The sequence below is a fragment of the Lutzomyia longipalpis genome, chromosome 2 (assembly GCF_024334085.1).
Source record: "Lutzomyia longipalpis isolate SR_M1_2022 chromosome 2, ASM2433408v1".
Classification (NCBI taxonomy): domain Eukaryota; kingdom Metazoa; phylum Arthropoda; class Insecta; order Diptera; family Psychodidae; genus Lutzomyia; species Lutzomyia longipalpis.
Window position 1 is genome coordinate 34,142,556 of NC_074708.1, and position 24,971 is coordinate 34,167,526.

The 24,971-nt window shown below is 33.7% G+C and overlaps 4 protein-coding genes across 13 annotated transcripts in view; 2 read left to right on the plus strand and 2 right to left on the minus strand.

The window, feature by feature from the left end:
* On the plus strand, positions 1-11,727 carry LOC129790097 (unconventional myosin-VIIa-like). Of its 4 annotated transcripts, none has more exons than XM_055827327.1 (10): positions 26-147; positions 941-1,201; positions 1,270-1,872; positions 2,706-4,030; positions 4,101-4,659; positions 6,188-6,925; positions 7,737-8,966; positions 9,666-9,781; positions 10,008-11,259; positions 11,340-11,727. In XM_055827327.1, the coding sequence occupies exons 1-10, from the start codon at positions 127-129 to the stop codon at positions 11,523-11,525; spliced, it is 6,291 nt and encodes a 2,096-aa protein (XP_055683302.1). In that variant the 5' UTR covers positions 26-126; the 3' UTR covers positions 11,526-11,727. The 4 variants fall into 4 exon arrangements, with proteins under 4 accessions (XP_055683305.1, XP_055683302.1, XP_055683303.1 ...); XM_055827328.1 differs by lacking the exon at positions 26-147 and adding an exon at positions 755-778; XM_055827329.1 differs by lacking the exons at positions 26-147; positions 941-1,201; positions 1,270-1,872; positions 2,706-4,030; positions 4,101-4,659 and adding an exon at positions 4,771-5,389.
* The window catches only part of LOC129790342 (clavesin-2-like), an 891,203-nt gene that overhangs the window by 369,600 nt on the left and 496,632 nt on the right, over positions 1-24,971 (minus strand). The gene's annotated exons all lie outside the window — the stretch shown is intronic.
* On the minus strand, positions 9,914-24,539 carry LOC129790166 (far upstream element-binding protein 3). Of its 7 annotated transcripts, none has more exons than XM_055827532.1 (10): positions 24,378-24,538; positions 23,600-23,681; positions 23,253-23,537; positions 22,665-23,035; positions 22,391-22,594; positions 21,805-22,314; positions 21,242-21,730; positions 20,364-20,773; positions 13,363-13,402; positions 9,914-13,275 (listed from the first exon to the last, which is right to left on the minus strand). In XM_055827532.1, exons 1-8 carry the CDS (start codon positions 24,468-24,470, stop codon positions 20,426-20,428), a joined length of 2,382 nt encoding a protein of 793 aa, XP_055683507.1. In that variant the 5' UTR covers positions 24,471-24,538; the 3' UTR covers positions 9,914-13,275; positions 13,363-13,402; positions 20,364-20,425. The 7 variants fall into 7 exon arrangements, with proteins under 7 accessions (XP_055683507.1, XP_055683505.1, XP_055683506.1 ...); XM_055827535.1 differs by lacking the exons at positions 9,914-13,275; positions 13,363-13,402 and adding an exon at positions 15,976-17,152 and having other exon boundaries at positions 20,364-20,604; positions 20,671-20,773; positions 23,253-23,522; positions 24,378-24,539; XM_055827534.1 differs by lacking the exons at positions 9,914-13,275; positions 13,363-13,402 and adding an exon at positions 15,976-17,152 and having other exon boundaries at positions 20,364-20,604; positions 20,671-20,773.
* The window catches only part of LOC129790156 (inactive dipeptidyl peptidase 10), a 29,688-nt gene continuing 28,484 nt past the window's right edge, over positions 23,768-24,971 (plus strand). The window contains exon 1 of the mRNA XM_055827508.1: positions 23,768-23,790. The gene's annotated coding sequence lies outside the window, so the exon portion shown is untranslated. The remainder of the gene's footprint in view (positions 23,791-24,971) is intronic.

Here is a 24,971-nt window from a genome sequence, read left to right on the forward strand (position 1 = left end):
AATGGGAACTCTGGCGGAAACAGGTAATAATTTTTATTCAGTCCTGTGTAGTTTTTTTCCTCAAGAGTGTAAAAAGTTGAAATTATTAAAATTTTAACCACCTAAACAGGTGCAGGATCTTCAAAAATGGTTCACATCAATCAACATGTGAGTGAAAGTTCCATCATTTACCTTCATTTCATTGATATAAGTGTTGTACATTATGTGTTGAGTTGTACATAGTTTTATCTATTATGTATTAAAGTAAAAAAAAACGTAATGTGAAATATTACAAAAACAGGGACTTTTTCAAAAACTACAAAAAGTGTCGTATTGAAGGTGTTGAAAGAGTGATAGAGGAATGAATTGCGTTGAAGTTTATCAGGACGTCTCATTGGGGAAATATTTGAAAAATCATTCGGAGCTTTTAGTCCACGTTTGAACCTTTATCAAATCACAGGTGTTACAAGATTTGATTGAAAGCACATACCTACTTTTTTGTACACTTCGTTAGGAGCTTATAGGAATGCTCATCAAAGATTTCAAATCACTTTCGCGGAAAGTTTAATTTTTATCATATCGTGATTTTGCAGTTCTCATTTTTTTAATTCCTTAAAGATCTCACTTTGTTCTAAATTTAATTCCAAGAAGTGTCTCAATGAATGATATACTTAATATATATTTACGATTTCAATTGAGATGATTAAAATTGTACATAAATGTTACAATCGCAATGCATTCTTTATTATTACCTATATCTTTATGATCATGTACACCTGTATTGTACAATATGTACAAGGTAAATGTATATATAGCAAAGCTATGATAAGATATGCCCCATGATGTCTCACATATTGGAAAACAAGGAAACCCTCTCAATTTCCCATTTATTCTACCTCTAATGAAACTTTTTGTCTCTTTTTGGGGAATTTTATGCACAAAAAAATGTTTTTTTTTCTAGAGCGATTGGGTTTGGGTTAAACCCTCATCCAGTGGGGAATTCAAAATCCCCGTGGGATGCAAAGTTGTTAAGACAGATCGAGGACGAACACTTGTTTGTGACGATGATGGTCAGGAGTATTGGATCCCATCTGACCAGATACTCAAAGGGATGCACTCAACATCACAAAATGGAGTGGAGGACATGATAACGTTGGGAGATCTCCAAGAACATGCCATCTTACGTAATTTGCACGTTCGCTACAAGAAGCATGATATCTACGTGAGTACTCCTCTTATTTTCAGCTAATAAGGATGACTACAGATTTTTTTTTTTCAAATTCTTCTCAGACCTATATTGGGAGCATGCTGGTGGCTATAAATCCCTATGAGATCCTTCCCATTTACACCAACAACGAGGTAGTTTTCTATCGTGGCAAAAAGCTCGGGGATCATCCTCCGCATATTTTTGCAATTGGCGACAATGCCTATCAGGACATGAAGAAAACCAAAAAGGATCAGTGCATAGTGATTAGTGGGGAATCTGGTGCGGGTAAGACAGAAAGCACCAAATTAATCCTCCAATATTTGGCGGCAATTAGTGAGAAGCACTCATGGATTGAGCAACAGATAATTGATGCAAATCCCATACTCGAAGCTTTCGGGAATGCAAAGACAGTGCGCAATGATAATTCCTCGCGCTTCGGGAAGTACATTGATATTCATTTTGATATGAATAATGTGATTGGTGGTGCAAAGATTGAGCAGTATTTGCTGGAAAAGTCGCGTATTGTGCATCAAAATCGCGGTGAAAGAAACTACCACATCTTCTACTCAATGCTGGCTGGAATAAGTAAGGAAGAGAAGAAGGAGCTAGAGCTGGAGGATGCTTCCAAATATCACTACCTTACAAGTGGTGGAGTCACTACCTGCGATGGTCGCAATGATGCAAATGTAAGATATTATATATTTTATTGTATTTTATTTTTTTCATAAATAGAGAAGTTAATATTGGAGAAAGATTTATTTAAGAAATTCCATAAATGTATGAAGAAAGTTCGTCTTAAATTTCTTTTTTTCAAGCTAAGCTTGTCAAGCCTATGATCGTTAATTCATCAATGGCGTAGAGTAATGTTTTTTTGGGCTTCTAAATATCCTAAAAGTTCAAACATTTCAGATATTTTTTAAAATGACGCCGAACAATTTTTTTACGGGGATTTTCAAACTGAAGATAAAACTTTAGAAAGAAACGTCAAATATAAAAGAAACTGTCAAACGTTAGATAAAATGGTAAACGTTAGTAAAGAAACATCAAAGCAATAGAGAAGAATCATCAAATATAGAAAGAAAAACGAAAAGAAACATCAAACATTAGAAAAATGGAAAAAATTATCAAACGTTAAAAAAGTTAAAAATTAGAAAAGAAACGTCAAACGTGTTCGAAAAGAAACGTCGGAAATTAATAAAGAGAATACGACAATACCATTATCCCTGATAATTCCTCATTGATTCCCCTTTTTTATTAAAATTAAATTACATTAAAAAAGCTTCTAATTCAAATTGGGTTGTCGTTAATACTGTTCAATAATTCCCATCCTTTTTGACTCTTAAATCATTTTTGATTTATTTTTTGGCGTGTTTTAAACTACAAAAATATTTATTGAAGACGTCTTCATTAATAGACTCTTGCGCTATATTCAAGCAGAAAAGCTTCAAATAATCATAATAAAAATCTACGCAAATTCCTCAATTCCCTTTAACTTTAAAAATATATATTTTTTAAATAGGAATTCGCAGACATACGAGCAGCAATGAAGGTTCTATCCTTCACAAATGATGATATTTCAAACATTTTTCGTCTTCTGGGAGCAATTCTGCATTTGGGAAATCTCAAATACAAAGCCGTCGTTGTACAAAATCTCGATACGAGTGAAGTGAACGATCCTGTTAATTCATCGAGAGTTGCATCCCTTCTTGGTGTGCAGAAGAGTCTCCTAACTGATTCCCTGACAAGGAAAACTATCATAGCTCAGGGTGAGAGAGTTGTTTCATCCTTGTCGAAGGAGGCCGCTAAGAATGGACGGGATGCATTTGCAAAGGCAATCTATGGGAAGATATTCATAAAGATTGTCGATGAAATCAACAAGACCCTGTACACGTCTGAGAAGAGGCAGTATTCCATTGGGGTATTGGATATATTTGGGTTTGAGAATTTTGAAATAAACAGTTTTGAGCAGCTTTGCATAAATTATGCCAATGAGAATTTGCAGCAATTTTTCGTGAAGCACATTTTCAAAATTGAGCAAGAAGACTACACGAAAGAGGGCATAAATTGGCAGCATATTGCGTTTGTGGACAACCAGGATGTCCTGGATATGATTGGGATGAAACCCATAAACATGATGTCACTCATTGATGAGGAATCAAAATTCCCAAAGGGCACCGATGTGACCATGTTGGCAAAGCTGCAGAGCTCCCATGAGAGTAAGACGATCTTCCTGAAATCCAAATATGATCAATCAACTGCCTTTGGGATTCAACACTTTGCTGGACCAGTTTTCTACAATGTTCATGGATTTCTGGAGAAGAATCGTGACTCCTTCAGTGCAGATCTGCGAGAAATGATCGATAAGTCGAGCAATCAATTCCTCTATGGGCTCTTCAATCAGCCAGGTGAACAAAGTGAAGCAACAAAGCGCAATGTAACCCTCTCATCGCAATTTAGGATTTCTCTCGATGCTCTCATGCGGACACTCATCGTATGTCAGCCATCCTTTGTGCGATGCATCAAGCCAAATGAACTCAAGAAGGCAAATCTCTTCGATAGAGATTTATGCGTAAAGCAGTTGCGGTACTCAGGGATGATGGAAACGGCGAGAATTCGTAGAGCAGGATACCCAATTAGGCACACCTATAGGGAATTTGTGGATCGATACCGTATCCTAGGATCGGGGATTACCACTAAAACAGATATCCGAGTGGCATCAACAAAAATTTGTGATCAAGTCTTAAAAGGCTCCGAAGAGGACTACCAATTTGGCCATACAAGGATCTTCCTTAAGGACTCGCATGATCTCCTACTGGAGGAGAGACGTACAGCTGTATATCTCAGGTTTGTTTAATTTTTTTTAAAACAATTAACGGTTTCCTTTCAATTTGCGATTAATTCGTATTTCTTTCAGATCTGTTTTAATAATTCAACGAGGCTTCAGACGGGTACTGTTTCGACGATTTATCAGGCGCTACCGAGAGGCAGCAATTACACTTCAGAAGCACTGGAGAGCCCATGGGTACCGTGCTCGTTATCTCGTTATGCAAAAAGGATTCAGACGGCTACAGGCTGTACTCTACTCACGCCAATTGGTCCATGAGTTTGCACGGAACCGTGAGACAATTGTACGCCTTCAGGCACGTTGCCGAGGTTTCCTAATACGTCGAAATATTCAGGAGAAGATCAAAGAAAAGGCCAAGCGAATGAAGGAATTAATGTTGCTGAAGAAACAAGAGGAAGCGCAATTCAAGAAGCTCGGACAGGCACAGTGGCAGGAGATTGCAGAGGTCAATTACAGAAATCGCGTTGCGGAACTATCAAAAGATATGGCTGTGGAAAGTGAGTCTCAAGTTGCACCACAATCACGACATTCCTACCGCGATGAGGACAATGAAGTGGTTGATGCGGTATTTGACTTCCTACCGGATACAAGTCCTGAACCCCAGCCAAAACACCCAACTGCCCTAGGCGTAAGCAAAATGTTGTTGTTTTTCGAGGAGAAGAGTAGAAACAAAAAAATTGTCCCACCAAAACTCCTTTCTCATCCTGTTAATATTTATACATATGAGTCTCGTCTATAGAAGATTTTCTTTTTCATTGACATGACAGAATTTTTCTGGCTGAGTAATACCAAAAAGAGAAAAGAAGAGAAGAAAGTAAAGTAAGGGATAATTTTTTCCACATTCAGCTCTTATCTCCTTTACGAATTGCATTATTATATAACAATTTACACACAATATTTATTACAAACACAAAATACATGTAAAATACATAATACATAAAGAACAATTTTCTCAAATCACTTTACTTTTAATTCTCATAAATCCCACCCACACACTCCTCTGAATTAGTTTGAATGTCCTTGATTTACTTGCATTTTTACAAGCTTCTTGTGCTACTTTGAGTGCTTTTAACTGATTTAAATCAATTCATGAATTTCTAAAAAAAAAATGTTAAAGTGCGGAATCTTTTGAAGAAGTTTTTCACAGAATTTCTGTAAGTTAACTTTTTAAATATTTCTTCCAAAAATCCTTCTCCTACCCAAAAAAAAGTCCAAAAACTTTTAAGACTCTTTCATAGATTTCAAATTATCCTACAAATTGTTTTGGGGAACCTCTCACCAGCTTTGAGTGAATACCAATTTCTACTCTGGACACGAGTAAATTACACCATCGATCATAAAAACAGATCAATACGACTGTAAGTAACATGATAAAATTCAATATTTTACCTTCACTTTTCTTTAAGAAAAAAAAAGAATAGAACCGAGAGAATTAAAAATATAAATTTATTTTTCATTGGGCCAGAAACGTTAGAAAATTTTCAAGATCATTTTCTTGGCTAGAATTTTAAGAAGAGATGAATGTACCAGAAACTTTATTATTTGATATTTAACCTTTAAAAAATTCTTAAGAACGTTTGAGAACTTTTCCTTATGTTCAAAAATCAGGAGCAGATTTTATAATTCTGAGCATAAATTCTATGAAAAAAACACAAAATATTACAAGTTTGTATCAGAAGTAACTTTCTTACCAAAATATTTCAAAAAAAAAAAATTTAGAGCATCCCTAATCAATCACAAGTTAAAATTTCTAATCATTCATCATTATTTTGAAGGGAATCTCAACAGTTTTAATTGATTTCTTTTAACTGAAAAGCTAATTGAATTTATCTATGATTTTCAAATACATAAATTGAATTTGTAGATAACAAATTTATATTTTCGGTTCTGATTTAACTGCATGAAAACTCTATTTTCATTTAATTTCTCATTTCTCAATTAAATTCAAAATTGTTGCTTTTCTGCAATGATTAAGAAATCACAGTAATAAATATCTAAAAGAAAAAAATGAATTGCATGAAATAAAATACAATTTAGGTGGATTTATACATCACGCATCACCAAATACATAGCACAAGAAACACAATCAATAAAAAAATTAAAATTAAAATTGAAAAAATAAGTATGTTTTTTCACATAAATGCTCCTAATTTTAGGAAAAAGATGAATCAATTGGATTGCCAAGGAGCACACAGAGGCACGAGGATTTATCACACTTCAGCTTCCAGAAGTATGCTGCAACATATTTTGTTAATAATGTAACATCGCAATATAGCAAACGCAAGCTTCGCTCATCGCTGCTGGACCTTCCGTATCCAATTGATGAAATTTCAGCTCAGGCCATTTGGATAACAATTTTGCGCTTTATGGGCGACATGGCTGAGGCAAAGTATGAAGATGAAGAGGAACGACATATTCCCGTAATGGCAAAACTCCACACAACCTTCAGCAGGAGCTTTGCAAAGACCCCCGAATATCGGGAGATGATGGAACAAATGTCCGAAAGTAGGCAGCAGAAGCTCATCAATAAGACACTGAAGGGACGATCAAAATTGCCAGCTGAAATAAAGCGTTTGGTGGAGAATAATGAGGAGATGACGGTGTACCAGGAATGGTTGAATGCACGAAGTAGCAATTTGGATAAATTGCATTTTATTATTGGGCACGGAATTCTCAAGCCGGTGCTGCGAGATGAAATTTTCTGTCAAATCTGCAAGCAACTCACAAATAATCCCCATCATACGTCCTATGCCAAAGGGTGGATTTTGCTGAGTTTGTGCGTTGCCTGCTTCCCACCATCAGATAAATTTGAGATTTATCTCAGGGCATTTATTCGTGATGGACCAGAGCTATTTGCACCATATTGCGAGGAGAGATTGAACAGAACACTGAAGGTATGGAAAATAATGTTTTTTTATTAGGTAGGGGAACGTGGCCCAATTCCGACCTCCAAAGGTCCACGCAAAAGGAGAAAAATTGTATAAAATAAAAAGCAATATTCTCAAATTTTATATCATTTTAAAGCCCATTTAATGCTCTTTTAATTCCCATATTTTTTTCTATATTCAAAGTTTTATCAATTTTAAGCAGATTTGAAAAGGTCTTAAGAGATCCGAATTGGGCCACTTTCCTCTACCACTTTTTAGATCATATTAAAGGTGCTTATTCGTTTCTGTATGGGAAAATCCCTCATTTGTGGAAACAATCAGAACTCGTATTAAATAATAGAGAATAAAACTAAACTGTTCTCTTATTTTCCTCAGAGATCACATGGGAAGATGGCTATTATATTTGATTAAAAATAAGACGAATGACGTCACTATTTTTAATTTTTTTTTGACTCTTTGCATGAAGTATTCTCGCTAAAAAGCATAACAGATGATTTTTGACGAAGTATATTTTTTATGATTTATCCACTAAAAAGGACAAAAAAATACAATGCTTACGTCATTGTTCTCATTTTTTTGCGAAAATTGTTGCGAGATTTTCCCACGTGGAAAATAGAAACTATATGGCAGTTTCTTGCTCAATTATTCCGTTTCGATTTTCTTCAACAATACGCGTTTTCTGAATTTTTTCATTAATGAAATGTTTTTTCTTTCATAAAAAAATGAATAAGCTCCTTTTCTCATGTGAAGGTTTTCGAATAATTTTCTTTGAAAAAAATATATTTTCCTTCAAAAATATTAATAATTTCTTTTTCAGAATGGTCCTCGTAGTCAACCTCCCTCTTTCCTTGAGCTGCAAGCCACCAAGAATAAGTCTCCAATGCACTTGAATGTGATGCTAATGGATGGAACAACACGTCGTGTTGAGGTTGATTCAGCTTCAACAGCCCAAGAGGTGTGTCACGAATTATTCGTGAATTTGGGCCTAAAGGATACATTTGGATTTTCCATTTTCATCACCCTCTACGGCAAAGTGATGTCCCTGGGATCTGGGCGGGAGCACATCCTCGATGCCATCTCCAAATGTGAGCAATACCTCAAGGAACAGGGTGGCAATGAACGTAGTGCTCCATGGCGCATTTATCTGCGAAAGGAAATTTTCACCCCGTGGCACAATCCAGGAGAAGATCAAATCTCCACGGAATTAATTTACAGACAAATCTGCCGTGGGGTGAGTTGTGGTGAATTGCGGTGCAAGACAGAAAATGAAATTGCAATGCTGGCTGCACTACAGTTCTACATTGAGAATGGACATGAAATGAATATTGGAAAGCTACGTGAGGCCATCCCGAATATCCTGCCGAAAGATCTTGTCAATGAGAGGAATATTTCCAAGTGGGAAACTACCATTGCGAAGGCATTCAAGCACAGCAATCGCACGAGAGAACGTGCTTCGGCGATTGTTGTGAAGGAGGATCTCGTGATATTTGCCCTCATCAACTTCACAATGATGTTCTCTCAATTCTACGAAGCTGTCCTCGTGGAAGGATTTCAGACACCTGAGAAAAATCTCGTTATTGCCATTAATTCATCTGGTGTGTACATTTTGAATGATCAAGAACAAGTCTTGGTGGAATTGTCCTTCACGGAGATACTAGCAGTTTCCCAGAGGATCGGGGAGAATAACATAGATGAGCTCATTATTTCAACACTTCACAAAGTTGAATTTATCTTCCAATGCTATGAATCAAGTAGTGTTGTCGATGTGATACAATTCCTCATTCAAGGATTGAGAGAAAGATCATCCTACGTGGTTGCAGTGCAGAATTACACGCACACCGATCCTACGGATGAGTCCTACTTGAAAATCCTCAAAGGTGATCTCATTAAATTGGGTCTTGGCTACAGTGGGCAGAGTCTCCTAAATGATGAAATTACATGGGCCTATGGGGAGTGCAACAAGAAGACAGGAGAATTCCCAACTGATGCTGTCTATGTTCTACCCTGTATGGAACCTCCCTCGCAGGAAATTCTAGATTTATTCAGGGTAAGTATTATCACTTAAATTAGTAATATTTTGTAAGAAATATTAATTCTTTCATGGAGTTTAAATTTCTTTATCCCTTATTTGCACTTTTTGCTATACAATTTAAGGAATGATCAAATTAATTTTGAAAACTCTGCGGGAACAAAAAGGCTAAAATATGAGAATTAAAAAAAAATTTAAGGAGAAACTGAATTAATTTTTTTTGTTTCAAAATTAGCTCGAAAATTGCTTTTAATTCCTCGAATTTTCAAAATTATTTGACCATCTAGGAACATTTTTCATGCAGATTTTGAATGCATAAAAAGTACCACAAAAAGTTTCTATTTTCACATAAAACCAAATAGATTCGACTAAAGAAAAAGTTTCTGAACTTTTCACGTAAAATTTCAAGAATATTTTATTGAGAATTGACTTGAAATCAGATATCTGGATTAAAGATCCTCAAATTCAGGAAATCTTATTGATTTGAAACACATTTTTATATAATTTTTCAAAAACGTTTCTAAATCTATTTTAAAAAAATAAAAGGATCTTATTCAGCGAAATCTTTGAATTTTATACTGAAATTTTAAGATTTTAAGCGAATTTCAAGGGTTTCTGGATTGCTGAATAAAAAAACTCAGAATTAGTTAAATTATGTATTTTTTAAAATGTTCTAAAAATCGTAATAAAACCAATACTTTTTTTAATTATCACTAGATGACCGGAATGGCTAAGGGAAAACCACAATTAACTGCACATCTCGATGCTAAGGAGATGAGAAGAATGCATACCCTGGAGAAATTTGCAGCGGAACACTTTAGATCGAACTTTGTGTGAGTAAAAGATAATTTAATAGCTGTTTATTTATCATTTTCCTAAGAAAAAATAGGAAAATATTTTTTCCATTAGTTTCTGTGGGATATTTCCGATGCTGACTGAAGGAAAGCAGATTTTTCTATTTTCTCAAAATAATATTGTTAGCTTAAAAAAAATTATTGTGATCATCATCGCTTATCTTTACATTAATTTTCATTTTTTTTTCTCGAATTATTTTTGCAGATCTGCCAGCAGCTCCAATGTGCTAACTTCAGTCCATCAGAATACATCGGAAATTCTTTGGAAGCACACGAGAGACCCAATGAAAGCTCCCCTATTGGCAAAACTCCAGAGAGATCAGGCACGATCAAATCAAGCTGTTGTCATCTTCCAAACAATTCTACGCTACATGGGTGATTTGCCAAAAGGTCGTGGCCCCATTGACACTGATATCATCTTCACTCCCGCTATAAAAGATGAAATTTTGCGTGATGAAGTCTTTTGTCAAATTATGCGACAACTCACGGCAAATTCCATACAGATTAGCGAGGAAAGAGGATGGGATCTCATGTGGTTGGCAACGGGTGTAATGCTACCAAGTTCACTTGTCCTTAAGGAACTCACGGAATTCCTGAGAACACGATCACATCCCCTTGCTGGTGAATGTGCGTCGCGTATTAAGAAGATCACAAAGAGTGGTGCCCGACAGTACCCACCGTATATAATTGAAGTGGAAGCAATTCGATGCAGAAGTATGCAAATCTTCCACAAAATCTACTTCCCCGATGACACAGATGAGGCATTTGAGATTGAATCTTCCACTAAAGCGAGTGATCTGTGCAAAACAATTGCTAAACGCTTGGAATTGCAATCTCACGATGGTTTCAGCTTATTCGTGAAGATCCTCGATAAGGCATTCTCCGTGCCCGAAGAGTACTTCCTCTTTGATTTCATCTACGAACTCGTTGAGTGGACAAAGGCAACACTTTCACGTTCGGGTGATGGACAAATTTTGTGTCAATACCAATTGTTCTTCATGAAAAAATTGTGGATTAATATGAATCAAAAAGATCGCAATGCTGATCACATTTTCTACTTCCCACAAGAAGTCCCGAAGTTCATTAATGGCTACTACAGAGTTTCCAAGAATGAAGTTATCAAAATTGGAGCTTTAATCTATCGTTCCTACTATGGGTCAGACGCCTCTGGTTTTCAGCATGGCTTTGCTGATGTTCTTCCCCAATTGATACCTGAAGATCATATTCCCCTCCACAAGGCTGATGATTGGAAGAAGATGATCCAAAGTATGTACAATTCACAAAAGGCATTGGATGAATTTGCAGCCAGAGAAGAAGTCTTGCAGTACATGAGGCAATTCCCCACATTTGGCTCGACATTCTTCGTTGTGAAACAATCCACTGATCCCAACCTACCAAATATCCTCCTCATTGCCATCAATCGCAGAGGATTCCACATTGCGGATTTGAGAACAAAGGTACCCATCTTAGAGAAAATTTCTTTCTTTTTATATTTTCAAGATTTTTTAATAATAATTCATTTTTTTTTCATTTCTAGGATATCATTCAAAGTTATAATTTCTCAGAATTAAGTTACTGGAGTTCAGGAAACACTTACTTCCACATTCGCTTTGGAAACATGATGGCATCATCAAAACTCCTCTGTGAAACATCACAAGGTTATAAAATGGATGATTTGCTGTCTTCATATATTAAATATTTAAAATCTATTCAATCATACTAAATATTATATAGGTACATAATTCAATGTAACTTCATGAAATTATGTTATATAGCCAGAAAAAAATCAAATAAAAGTATTACACATATTATAATAATCATTGAATTCATTATAAATTTTTATGTAATATCATTTAATAAAAATGTATAAGAAAAATAATAAAATATTACAATATAATAAATTTGGGAATGGAATATAAAAAAAAGGTTTGTTTTATATTTTTGTATTTCTCTTTTTTTTATTGTGTAAAAACATAATGAAAAGGCATATTTTGAAAATTTTAAAAAAGTGCTAAATTATGTTATGTGCTTCATATGAAATGGGCATAAGTGTTATAACAACTTCCTCATATTTGGATACAGCTCTGCGGCAAGCTATGTCCGGTATCTGTGTATATAGCCATGCAAGCAAAGACATAATGTGAAAGAAACTTCAATGAAGAACTTCAAGATTATGGCATATTTTTCTTAAGTTACGAACTAATTCAAAAAATACTTCAGACGTTTTAATCTTTTTCTTTTTAAATCCGTAAAAACATTTTAAAATTATAAAGTTCCCTTTAACCCAGATTTTCCCACAATATTTGCACGATCTACAATTTTACTTTATTTATTTTCAGTGCATACAAAATACCCATATAAAAAGGTTTTATTTTCATTAGGGTAGAATGGGTTTGGTTCTAGAGGTTCTAGAAATAATTTAAAATAAATTTTAGGGATATTTAAAATTGATCGATGTATATTTTTATCTATTTTTAAATAATTAACTAAAGATTTGAACGATTCAATAAAAAATATAGTCTCATTTGCAGTTGATGAAATTCCAAGAGAATTACCACCAAATTTGCTTTTAGAATTTTCCTTTAACCCTTTCGCGTTTTTTAGGTCATACGTTGACCCAAACGTGTAACATTTTATTTTTCCAATTATTTATGAGTTTAATTGTTTTCCCAAGTTACAAATACATCAAATTCACGCTAAAGAGGCCAAAGAAGACGTTCTGATTGAGAAAAGTCCTCTGAAAGCATCTAAACAATAAATATCGCGATAAAAAGAGCTAATGTATCATCAATGTTTCACGTGGACGCGAAAGGGTTTAAATTACAATTTAAGGACTAAATACTCACAGTAGTTTTTATTTTTTATATGCCTTATAATTGATTAGATAGAGAAATCAACTAAAATCTGCCTTTAATAAATAATGTAATAAAAAACAATTTTACTACAGAACATAATAAGAAAAAAATTGGGAAAAATATTATATATATGTATATAAAAAAAAATCAAATGAAATATAGTGCATATAGGTATACAACATGTAGTTATATATCTTATAGCAGTAAGAGCATAATATATTTTTGAAGATGGATACAGGTATGGTATTCAGTGAAATAAAAACATTTATTATTGTCAAAATCAATATAGGCAATAAAACATGTGTAAGAAAATATAAAAAATAGCAGCTATGTACATATGTTTATGTATTACATAGAAATATAATAATAAATTTACTACTTTATTAAAAGTGATTTGTAAATTTATTCATATTTTTAAATCATTTTATTTAACATGGGAGGATTTATTTAAAAATAATAATAAATAATAAATTTTATCTTCATGATAAGGGTACAATAGATGTTTTGTAATTGATAAGTAATTAATTATTCTTTTATAGTTTAGTTTTCTCAATTTCGTTGTTTTGGGTCGTTTTCAAACAAGTTTCCTTGTGGGTATAATGCTGATTCTACACTTACCTTAAACATTTTTTAAATAGATCGATTTAGAATATTTTAAGAAGCATCAAATTAAAAAATAAAATGAAATTTATTTATGTTACATACCTAGGTAGATGATTGTCCTTGGAATCTTTACTCAGTACCTCTGTAAATAGGTAAGAAGAAAACTAACACAGTAGTTTAAATGAAAAGAATTTATGAAATTGCAATTAAAATTTAAGGAAAATATATGTACTTATCATGATAATAACAATATCTTAAACTTACTATGTAGTTGATTAAAAGATTTTTCTAAGCATATTTAAAACACATTACCTCATAATAATTAGGTTTATTTTATTGGAGTAATGTATATATATATATATATATATATATATAGATATCTTTTCATTTATTCTCATAAGATTGAGGGACAAAAATAATCAACTGCAGAATTTACATTATTTTGTTTTTTTTATTCACTAGATATCCTAACACACAAACACATATATTGTTTTTATAAAGAGCTCATAAGATGTATATTTATGTATTTAATGTATGTATGAAAATATAAAAAAGAAATTTATAAATGATGCAAGCAAAAGGAAATCTTAAAATGTAGGTATGTGCGGCCAGGAGAAAAATGTTCATTGAAGCTTTAATGAGAGATGATGTGGTGTAATCTCCATTATTTTTAGATGACTTATTTTATTACATAATTGCCCTTTGTGTTAAGTCTTTTCCCCAAAAATTTTTTAAACTTATTTTTAGAGTCGAATAATCATGCGTTCCAAATTAGGTATTTGGTTCATCTATTTAACACAATCATCAAAACATAAAATCTTTCAATATCGCAGAAACGTGATATTTTTGTTAGAATCATAATCAAATATTCTAGATTTGGATTTCTAAACCCTTAAAACGATACTAAAATAGTTAATTATTTCATTGAATTTTATAACAAAATTCTTTTACGCATCTTTCGGTGGCAGAAAGTTCCAAATACCAAGAACCAACTTGAAACCAACCATTTTGCTCTAAAAAGATGAACTATTCATCATAAAAGTAAATTTTGTTAACTCTTTAAGGACTAAACTTTAAGGGACAACTAATCCAATGATTTAAATTAAGGCGAATAATATTTTTGGATTTATTGGAACTCACATAATTAGATAAATTTTGACGAAAAATCTCCTGTTTGTGGTTGTAAAAATTCCATAACTATCGAATCATGTTGCTTTATGCGATCGATCATGGTCATTGCCAACAATGTCTCAACAATCCTTAAGGGGTTAAATAAATCTCCATAAGACAATTGAATTTATTCACTTTATCCCACAACTTCCCACGCAGGTTCAAAATTTATAAAATGTTTGATTTATTTAGGATGTATTCAACAAATCATTCATTACCGTCTTAATTAAATTTTAGAGACAAACTATAGGTAATTTCCACCCACACAAGTATACATATAGATACAAGTATTGGTAAGATCTTAACACTTGGAGGACCCAACATATGGCACAACGCGGAGGATCAAATTGGTAATAACTACCAGCTGATAAAATATGCTCAATAATTAATTATTAATCAGTTTATTGAACGAGGATCGAAAGTTTCACTAATCTTTAATCTTCTTCAAGCATTTCTACACCTAATTACTAAACATTTAATTAAGAAAATCGTCACTGAAAAAAAATTGCGTAAAATCGATGCAAAATTGCCAATTAAAACGAATTTTTTTGGTATAATTTTGCAAAAATTTATTATTGCGCCTAAATCATCACAAACTTTGATTCTTCAAGTAACTTTTTAGTCACTTCCGGCAATAAAATTAGTCCATATTAATGATTTTTGACTGAGGAAAAGTGAACAAGGGTACTTTATTTGGGAAATATGGGGAAACATATCCTCAAAACCATGGCTAAAATGTATGGGATTTTGACTGGTAGTTATTACCAATTTGATCCTCCGCGTTGGATTCTGACTTTGACCTCAATTATCTTCCAAAGAAAAGACTTTTCTCGAGATTTTCTTTCTGCTATCTTAAAGTAATTAAAATTTCCTACGCATAGATGCTAAATTCATCGAGATAAGTCCAATAGATAATATTCTGTGACGATTTTAAGGTTCCAATTGGTAGCAAGTACCAGTAAAGTCCTCCGTGTGTTAAAATTGCAAAGAATATTCAAATTATATGACTTAAAAATCTACATTAAATGAACATTTGAATTCAATGCAAAGGGCAATTTAGTCATTTTTAGACAATTTATGGATGAATAGTTAGATTGAAATATTATATAAAATAAAATATGAATATTTAATTATTTTTTTATATTTTAGTATGAAAAGATTTTGATAAAATGAAGAAAAAAAATATAGAAAAAGTGGACAAAGAAAAAAATCTTACCCATAACCAAAATTTAGAAGTGTTTTAAGTGCAAGAATAGTAAGTTTTTAAAAACTTATACTATTATATGGGGTAGATTCTGATAATATATTTTATCAGAAAAAATAATATAAAATATCAAAATCCTATAAGATTTTTCCCACAAGACCAAAAATCTTATAACTGACGAATTGTAAGAAAATGAAAGATTTTTATGAGAATCTACCCCTGAAAAAAAAAGAACTGCATTAACCCTTATTTAGGTAATAAAAAAGGACCTTTGTATCTTTACAATTCAAGCTGTTTAATAAATTGTAATATCTTGCCAACCAAATAAAATAAAAATGATGTTGTATATAGAACAGATTATATGTATTTATTATATCAATAATAATTGCCAAAAAATGCACACAATGGATCTCTTACCTACACCATATTTCCTATATAGACAGAAGAAGGACGTAAATATTTTTATGGTGTTGACCTACGTGTAGCTTCACATTATGAAATATCTAATTTTGTTTACATTCCACCCCAGTGGTTTTTACACAAAACACACGGATTTGGTAAATTGTACATGAAAAAAAAAACACAAACAAAATGAAAATTTCAAATGTGAATCTATGTACTAATTAGACAAAGTGTTTTACATATAATAGATTCATTTGCCTATTTATTTTATATTTCTAGAATATGTCGATATATTTTGTATTATATGTAGAATAGTAGGTATATAATAGAGAAGCATATGAGTGTGAATAATGTATTTTGGTAGAATAATGACCAATTCATGAGCACAATGTATTATAATCCTAGTACATATTATATATTTATTTCTTATCCAATAATGACCATTTAATTATTTATATTCTTTCAAGTTTTCTTACAAAGTATTAAAGGGAAAAAAAAACATAAAACAGAATAAACTTAAAAAACTAATGACATATAATTAGAAAATTTGAAATTAGAGTAAATATCAAAAATTTGTATGTGAAAACAAAGAGAGAAAAAAATACATGTTGAAATAATGATGATTTAGTATGTTTTTAGGAAAATCAAATAAACATAAAGCAGAAAAATGTAATGCAGTAATATATTTCAATTTTGCACAGGTAGTATACATAATAACTCAGATTAAATGGCAATAATTCATTTGCTGATTTCTTTTCATGGGAATTCATACCATCATGTTGTAAATAAATGTATAAAACTATCTTATTGTTTTTTGGGAAATCCCTTAAATTGAAATGAATTTCGATAGGTATTTCATTATTTATTATATTTTTTATAAGATGATTATATAGGCATTTGTTTTCTTTTTTTTCTTTTTAAATTTCATGTGCAGTATATAATATGATTTAATTAGTATGTATATAGGTAATATATTTCAAGTTCAAAGGGTGATTACAGAGTAAATCTTATATTTTATAAGTCAGAAAAATTTCGGCGAATTTTGTTTTTGCACACCTTTTCGACTACATTTCACTTTTCATATCTCATTTCTTATGTTGAAGTCATCAATCGGTTCTGAAAGAAATTTATTTCATTCACTTAAAGAAAATTTCAAAATAAAAAGAAAAGTAGAAGCATTTCTAAAAAAGAATATTATAAAGAAAAAAAATATACAAATATAGGAAAAAAGAGATTAAAAAAAACATTGCAACATTTTTTTTTCTTTGTTTCTGTTTAAACACATTCTGGACCACAGAGATGAACACCAAAGCTCATATTTTATGTCACGTAATATATATTTATAACTTACCACATACGTGATAAATGCGTGATCATATTTTCAAATGTTTAATGTTTATTTTACACGAAGATTAAATTCATAGATTGTTAGGAGACTTTATCAAAATTAAAAAGAAAATTTTACCAAAACTTCATTCAATGCTAATTGATTATAATGAATTAAAATTACTCATTGACTTGCTTGTTGATAATAAGAATGGGACATTTTTTATGGTTTAAGAATTAACTGATTTGCTTATTAAATGCCATATTTCATCCCACTTTCCTTCAAACTCACGTAGAACGAAGAATTCAAAGAATAAAATCAATGTAAATTACATATCACACAAGCTTATAATATTATGATCAAACAATGTCTAAAAATTGCAAACATATACATACATATTATATATAATAGAAATAAAGAAATAAAACTAAATATAAAAAAAATATATTTCGTTGTATGTTTAAAAAAAATTGAAAAACCATCCCACAAAATTTTTCAGTTATAAGAATATCATATTTCTAGAAAAAGAAGTAATTCTAAATTGGAAATATAATACGACAAACAAACGAAAAAATAAACAATGAAAAGGCATAAATATAGTAAGATGAATGGAATATGTTGGTAATACATAATTATGCTGTATTTTTTTAGCACGAAAATTATATATTACAAGCGTTCATGTTTTTCATCGTTTTCTTTTCGATAATTTGATAGGAAATCAAAAATCTTTACAATTAAATACAATCTTATATCTATCGATAGATTAAATCGAAAATGAATTGGGAGTATTATGATAAAGAATAATAATTCAACAGTGGGAAAAGACACGGTTTACGACCCTTAGCAATTTCCCACAACAATTTTACAAACGATGTTTCGGAGGCTTTATTCCCTCTTCATCAGGTCTACGTTCTCTCTCACACCACTGAAGAATTCTACTCGATCAACGTTAATGGTACCAAAGAGGATAATAATGGTAAATATTCATTGAAAGTACATTGTTTGGTAAAATGGAAGATAGAAGTAAAATTTTGTGTTTTCTTGTGAATCTGAGATAAAGGAGTTCATGCACTGGCCATGTAAAAACTTCTTTGGTGCAGAACAATTTTGACCTATTCCATCTTGTAGAAAATAAGAAGAAATTGAAAAATTGCGAGAGAAACTCCCCAATATCCACTGAGATCACATAGAAAAATGTAAATAAAGATTGCCAAAATATACGAAACATTATGTCGCCATTTGGAGTTTTTATTTTATTTATTTTATTACGGGTTCCATCCCTTTAGATGATTTCCCCGCAGTTGGAGTTTTTGTACTTCTAAAAAAGTTTCAAAACTTTTTGTAGACTGTAATATCGGCGTTCAAATCTCCCGCCGATATTCGATTCGGCGCGCTTCCCCCAGACGCGCGCATCTTCCGGGAACGGGAGATTTCCAACCCCCTGACGGTATAAATAACGTCACCGAACCATTCCTACTCCACTTGGATTATTCTTTCTCACTGATTTTGTATTTTGTGAATTTTAAATAAATTGAATTAGAAGTTAAACTAAAGTAGAAGCCAAAATCTATTTATTGTGCGAACCTTCCAACGGCGACGAGTCTGCTCTTATTAATTACACATATCATTGAAGGTAACGACACAACATAGACTTGTCGCGCATTTTCCGCTGAGATTTTTCCTTTTTCAAAGTAATAATAAATATTTATTACAAGAAAATCGACATTTTTATTGATTATTGACAAGTCTTCAAAAAAATTGAAACATTTTTTATAGGGACAAAAATTGCAAATGGCGTCGCAATATTTGAATTCTTTGGCAATCTTTATTTGCATTTTTCTTTGTGATCCCAGTGGATATCGGGGAGTTTCTCTCGTGATTTTTTATTGTTCTTTTATTCTCTACAAGATGGAATAGGTCAAAATTATTCTGCGACAGAGGAAGTTTTTACATGGCCAGTGCATGAACTCCTTTCCTCCAATTTCTAGCACAATTTCTAAAAAAAAACCTTTACGATTTTTCTAATTTATCAATTTTAAATGTTATTAAACGCTAAATTTTAAAAATCGTGTTAACTAATAAACGAATAAGAAGGTTCTTTAAAGAAATCCTTTACATGGATTTCCTAAATTTTCGTTTTTTGTCTCACAACTAATAATGATTTTTTTAATTGATTGCAGAACTTAATTTCACAAAAGAACATCGAAATTTTCTTATAAACAAGGAAATTATTTTTCCCAGAAATTCATATAAGAGTATGTAAAATATATGAATACCTATTATCACAATATGAAATGAATGCCATTCACATCGCATATTTATATAAATAAATGAGCTCATTTATTATATAATTTGAAGTCAGAGTTATAAATAACTTCAGTTTAATAAAGAAATATTTTTATCGCATAGGTTAAGGTCAAAATAAAAGTAGCTAATAAAAATAGATTTTGTTTGCAAACATTATGTACAAGTGACGAGATAATTACATGGGGAACTTTTTTTTTCAAAAATATTAAACATTTAGAATGAAGTTGTTATTAAAAAAAACATGTTTAAAAAATTAAAAAATAAACAAATAATCTAAAGCTTAAAATCTTTGAGTTAAACATGCAATTCAATCCATATAATTGATTTTTAAACCCCACAATATCCTCCCTCTTTATTCCAAATTAAAATCTATTTCTCAGAAAATTTATGTTGATGTTTTATGCATAAAACTTCAATTTTATTTTAAATATTTTTCAGTCTCCCCCCAAATATATTCTAATCAAACTATTGCTATAAAGTATCCTAAATGCAACATAAAAAGCACGATAATGTAAATGTATGTAAAAGAGAGAAAGTTTGATCATAATAATAAAAAAAATAATAGCACTATTATGTACTAAATATAGATTTTCAAAAATATAGAGGAAATATTGTTGAAAGTTATTATAGAAACTTTATTTTCTGAAAGAAAAATAAAAGAAACAAAATAAAACGAAGAGATGTTGTACTTACGGATTTTGAAGAAATAATTCGCCAGAAGCAATCCCTCCCTTGCGAGAGTGGAGGAGCAGGATTTACTTTTTGCCCTCAGTAGCTGGTGGCTGTGGTGTTGATGTAGCTACGCCAGCTGTTGGTGGCCCATTGCCCCCGCGGGTTGCAGCAGCAGCAGCGGCGGCGGCAGCAGCAGCAGCGGCAGCAGCTGCAGCACCGGAGTACGCAGCGTAGGGGCCAGCTGGGTAGCCTTGTGGGTAAGCTGTGGGTTGGTTAGGATTAGCTCCACCAAAAAATTGTGGGTATTGTGTGCTAGTGGGAGCAAAACCTCCAGCTGCTGGAACAATATTCTGGGATCCTGGATTCGATCCTCCACTTGGCATATTGTATCCCGGCAGTGTTGATGATGACGTTGACGACGGCATTGATGACTACAAGAGAAATAATTTATTTACTATTTTAATTAAAAAAATATTTAAAATTTAATTTCCATTTTAAGTTTTTTAAGGATTTTTTTTCTGGTTTCTACTTTAAAACTGAATTATTTGAAAAAGATCTAAGAATTTTTTTTAGAAAATAAAAATTTTGAAAAAATTGAAATTTTCAGAGAGTGAAGTAAAAAAAATTCCAGTGCTGTCTGCTCAACCAATTTTGCATTAGAACCAAAAGAAAACTCGATAAAAAAATCAACAAGTAAGAAACGAAGACGATTTATTCGGAAGAATCCTAAATATTAAAAAAAAATCAATCCAGCACTACAAAAGTAAAGCACAAAAATTTCGGATTATCCTTTTTAGTTTTTTCTTAGATCTACTCAATCTTTCTTACAAAAAAAATGAATGCTTCAAAAAAAGTTTTAAAAAAAAGTTAGAGAATTATTTTTTTTAGGAGTGAAGTACCTTTGAAGCTTTAATTTGATTTTCAATCGCTTCGGCTTCCTCTACTTTCCCAATACTCCGGTAGTATTCCGCCCACTGGGCACTGTAGTCCGGTTGTCCGCCAGCTGCTTGCTGCATTTGCTGTGCCGGCACACTTGCCATGGCTGATTGCGCCTGCACAGGAGCCCCATTTGGTGCATTTGCACCCGTAACAAGAGCCTGTGGGGACTGCACAACTTGCTTCGCCTTCTGCTGCTGCTCAATCATGTCCGCCTCACGGTGTAGCCCCATTGAGCGATAGTACTCAATCCACTGCTGTGAATAATCAGGTTGACCGGTGCTTGGGTTTATTTGTACTTGCGACTGCTGTTGCTGTTGCTGCTGATCCCACGACTGTGGTGTGTAGCCCCACTGCTGTGGGTACCCCGTGCTACCCGATGAACCCTGCATCACTTGATAATTCTGTCCACCGCCTCCACCACCTCCGCTACCTCCGATAAGATTAATTTCCTGCAAATAATAAATACAAATTTTATGTTTTTACAACATTAAACGATAAATGCAAAAAAATAATTAAAACTCACCAAGCCAATCTTTTCGGAAATAATGCTGCGAGCATGTTCAATTTGATCGGGATTCCCGCGGATTATGAAAGTCTTCTCATTGTTGTTATTCTGCGCTTTCCGATCCATTTCGCAGTGGGCCCCAGTTTGCTGATTAATCTGCTTAATTGTGTCCCCACCGCGACCAATAATGATGCCGCATTTGGATGCTGGCACCACAAATGACACCTCTTCACGCATTGGCTTTCCAAAGTCCCCGAAATTCCCTCCGCCTCCCCCGCCACCGCCATTGCGATTCATTCCACGATCTCCATTCTCGCGTCGCATGACATTCTCAATGAGATCATCGATCATTCGCTTGGCATCGTCCACCTGTTGCTTCGATCCCTGAATGTAGCATCGACGATCACCGGGGGAATCTCCACGGCCCTGGATGAATTGCAATTTGCACCCAGTCTCCCCTTGAATCTTCTTAATCATATCGCCACCCTTGCCAATGACAACACCAACAGCAACTTTCGGCACAAATACCTTCAAGAAGAAAAGAGGGAAATGCCAGGAATTAATGAAAAGGAATCATTGAGATGTGGCTGATGCTTTTACTTACTTCCATTTGCTCACTTCCGGGACCCATCATGCCACCCCCAGCTCCTCCGCCGTGTCCACCAGGACCATGGCCACCGGCACCTCCGGCACCATGATTGAATCCTCCTCTATTCTGGAATGCTTCCTTCTCCTGAATAAGCTCATACACCAGCTGCTTTGCGTGTTCAACCTTTTGCGGATCTCCGGATATCCTCAGTGGTTTCTCCTTTAAAGAAAAAAATAATTATTCTTTAGTAGAAATGCCCAAGAAATCCCACCAAATAGTAGAAACTTACAAGCTCCTGCCCTGGGCCATCCTGGATGACGATCATTTTGGCTCCAGTCTTCTCTTGGAGCATTTTAATTGTCTCACCCCCCTTGCCAATGACCAGCCCAACTTTGGAGCCTGGAATCATCATCTCCTGATACGCTGGGTATCCACCACCGCCACCTCCACCACCGCCGCCGCCGCCGCCGCCACCGGATCCACCGCCACCACCTCTATCTCCTCCAGGTCCGTAATTTGAATTTGCACTACCAAGTGACGGCAGAGTCGTATGGCTGACCACTTCAATGGCCCCATTGCCGTGCTGAGCTACAATCTTCTGAATCAAATCTCTTGCGCGATTGACAGCTTCCCTGGGGCCGCTCAGGGAGCAGATTCTCTCTAAAATTGACGCAAAAAACATAGAAAATTTCAAAATAAATAAAAGAATTAAAAGGAATTGTTGATTAAAGAAGAAATTCTGTAGAAATAAATATGAAACTTTTGCTGACAAAGCGTGTCTGAATTAATTTTTCATTTTACATAACTTACAGAACTAGAGAATTTCTTTGAATCAAAATGAGAGAGAGAGAGAGAGCATAAAATGATTAATATTTACCGGGACTGCCACCTGAATCGGGTGCCATTTGTATTTTACATCCCGATTCCGATTGAAGTCGTGAAATTTGTTCACCGCCGCGTCCAATGATGAGCCCAACCATCTTATCGGGGATTTTAATTTCCTCATTAACCGTTGCATTCGGATTTACCGATAGCCGCGCAGCCACGGCAGCCGCCTGGGCAGCTGCTTGCATTGCTGCTGGAGTCATTGCTGCACCCTGTGCATTCCCAAAGTCTCCTCCAGCACTGAACTTCTTATTGTCTGGTTCTAAATACATTTTTTCTTCACAATCAAATGTTTAGGATCGGACTTTTATTTCACATGGATTCATAACATAAGCTTACCTGTAGCGTCGTCCAGTGACCTCTTTGTACCCTGCTGCTGTTGTTGTTGTTGTTGGCTATTGGGGTGGATCTTAGCAGCAATCTGAAAGAATTTTTTTATATTAAAAATTCTTTTTTTTTCTTAAGATGAAAGTTTAGGGGAGCTGCAAAACCACATGCGTGTTCGACAAACGACGTTTGACGACTGAACTGTGAGTACCTATTTTAACCCTTTTTCAGACCTAGGGACTTAATCTTCTTGTCTAGACAAGACCTAATTAGGTTTACCTGAATTGCAATTAATTTCTACTCTAATTTCCCTTTTTTTATTTCTTGAGATTTTCAAATAACTCTCAAAAAAGACGTTAATGTCAAATATTTCAACTAGCATAAACCAACATAATAAAAAAAACTCGTTATTTGCGAAATTTTATGCAAATTTGCAATAAAATTAATTTTCTTCGAGCAGACGGAGAAGTTTACTTTTATCGCCATTGAACCAAGCCAAGCGCATGAGGGAGATAGCTATAGTTTAAGGTCTTCCGCAATGTGGCCCCATCGAAATCCACTGCAAATCCCCCACAGGGCTCCAAAACTTCCCTCCCACCCACTTCCCACGAAAGCCCCCAAAGGGTTTATGGCAAAAACAAGGCGCCTTTTGGTGTGGATTTGTGGCGGGACGCGAAAGAAGGTGGGCAAACTTCCCCGCAGTTTTGACAGCAATTCCACCATTTTTAGTGGATTTGCTTTCGCATCCCCGGACAATTTTCACGGGGATAATACGGACAATGCAGCTCACCTGTTTAGCTCTCTGTAATGCGGCAGCAAAGGCGGATGATTGACTAAAATTGGGTTGTGATTGTGGCGGCGCAACTGACGAATAATCACTCATTTTTTCACTGAAATGCACCAAGCAAATCGCCTCCCTTCTTCTTCTTTTGCTTCTTCTTCTTCTTCTTTTTACTTGGTTGACAACAAAATGTCAAAAAATCTGTTCAAGACGGAGCGGTTGTCCTTGCATTTGTACCGTGACTATCTTTACACGGGTCATGTTACAATACGTGACATGATTTGTGACAAAAAAAGTTTTTGGAGTACTACGCCGTCCCGTTTTGAACTTTAACGAACTTTTATTTTGTTTTTCCAAAAATACGATTTTCCTTGTTTTTTTTTCTCAAATTTTTTGGCATAAAACACATTTTTAGGACTCCAGGAGCACTTCAGGGTGCTCCCGCGGCCCCAGGGAGCCGCCCTGTGCGAAAATTGAGGCTGGCAGAAATTTTGACGGTTGGGTTACAAATTTGAAAATTTTGACGGTTTGGGATTTTACACGCACTTTTTTTTCCCGGAAATGGATTTTTGTGACTTTTGGAATTTTTGATGCCAAATATTC

What these genes read in the sequence shown, in the direction of transcription:
- LOC129790097 (XM_055827327.1), top strand. Translation starts at nt 127, where the DNA reads ATGGTTCACATCAATCAACAT. An exon ending in GATTGAACAGAACACTGAAG is followed by an intron (nt 6,926 to 7,736) that starts GTATGGAAAATA and finishes TTTCTTTTTCAG; the next exon opens with AATGGTCCTCGTAGTCAACC. An exon ending in CACTTTAGATCGAACTTTGT is followed by an intron (nt 9,782 to 10,007) that starts GTGAGTAAAAGA and finishes TTATTTTTGCAG; the next exon opens with ATCTGCCAGCAGCTCCAATG.
- LOC129790166 (XM_055827532.1), bottom strand. Translation starts at nt 24,470, where the DNA reads ATGAGTGATTATTCGTCAGTTGCGCCGCCACAATCACAACCCAATTTT. An exon ending in CCGGAAGTGAGCAAATGGAA is followed by an intron (nt 22,315 to 22,390) that starts GTAAGTAAAAGC and finishes TTCTTCTTGAAG; the next exon opens with GTATTTGTGCCGAAAGTTGC. An exon ending in TTTCCGAAAAGATTGGCTTG is followed by an intron (nt 21,731 to 21,804) that starts GTGAGTTTTAAT and finishes TATTATTTGCAG; the next exon opens with GAAATTAATCTTATCGGAGG.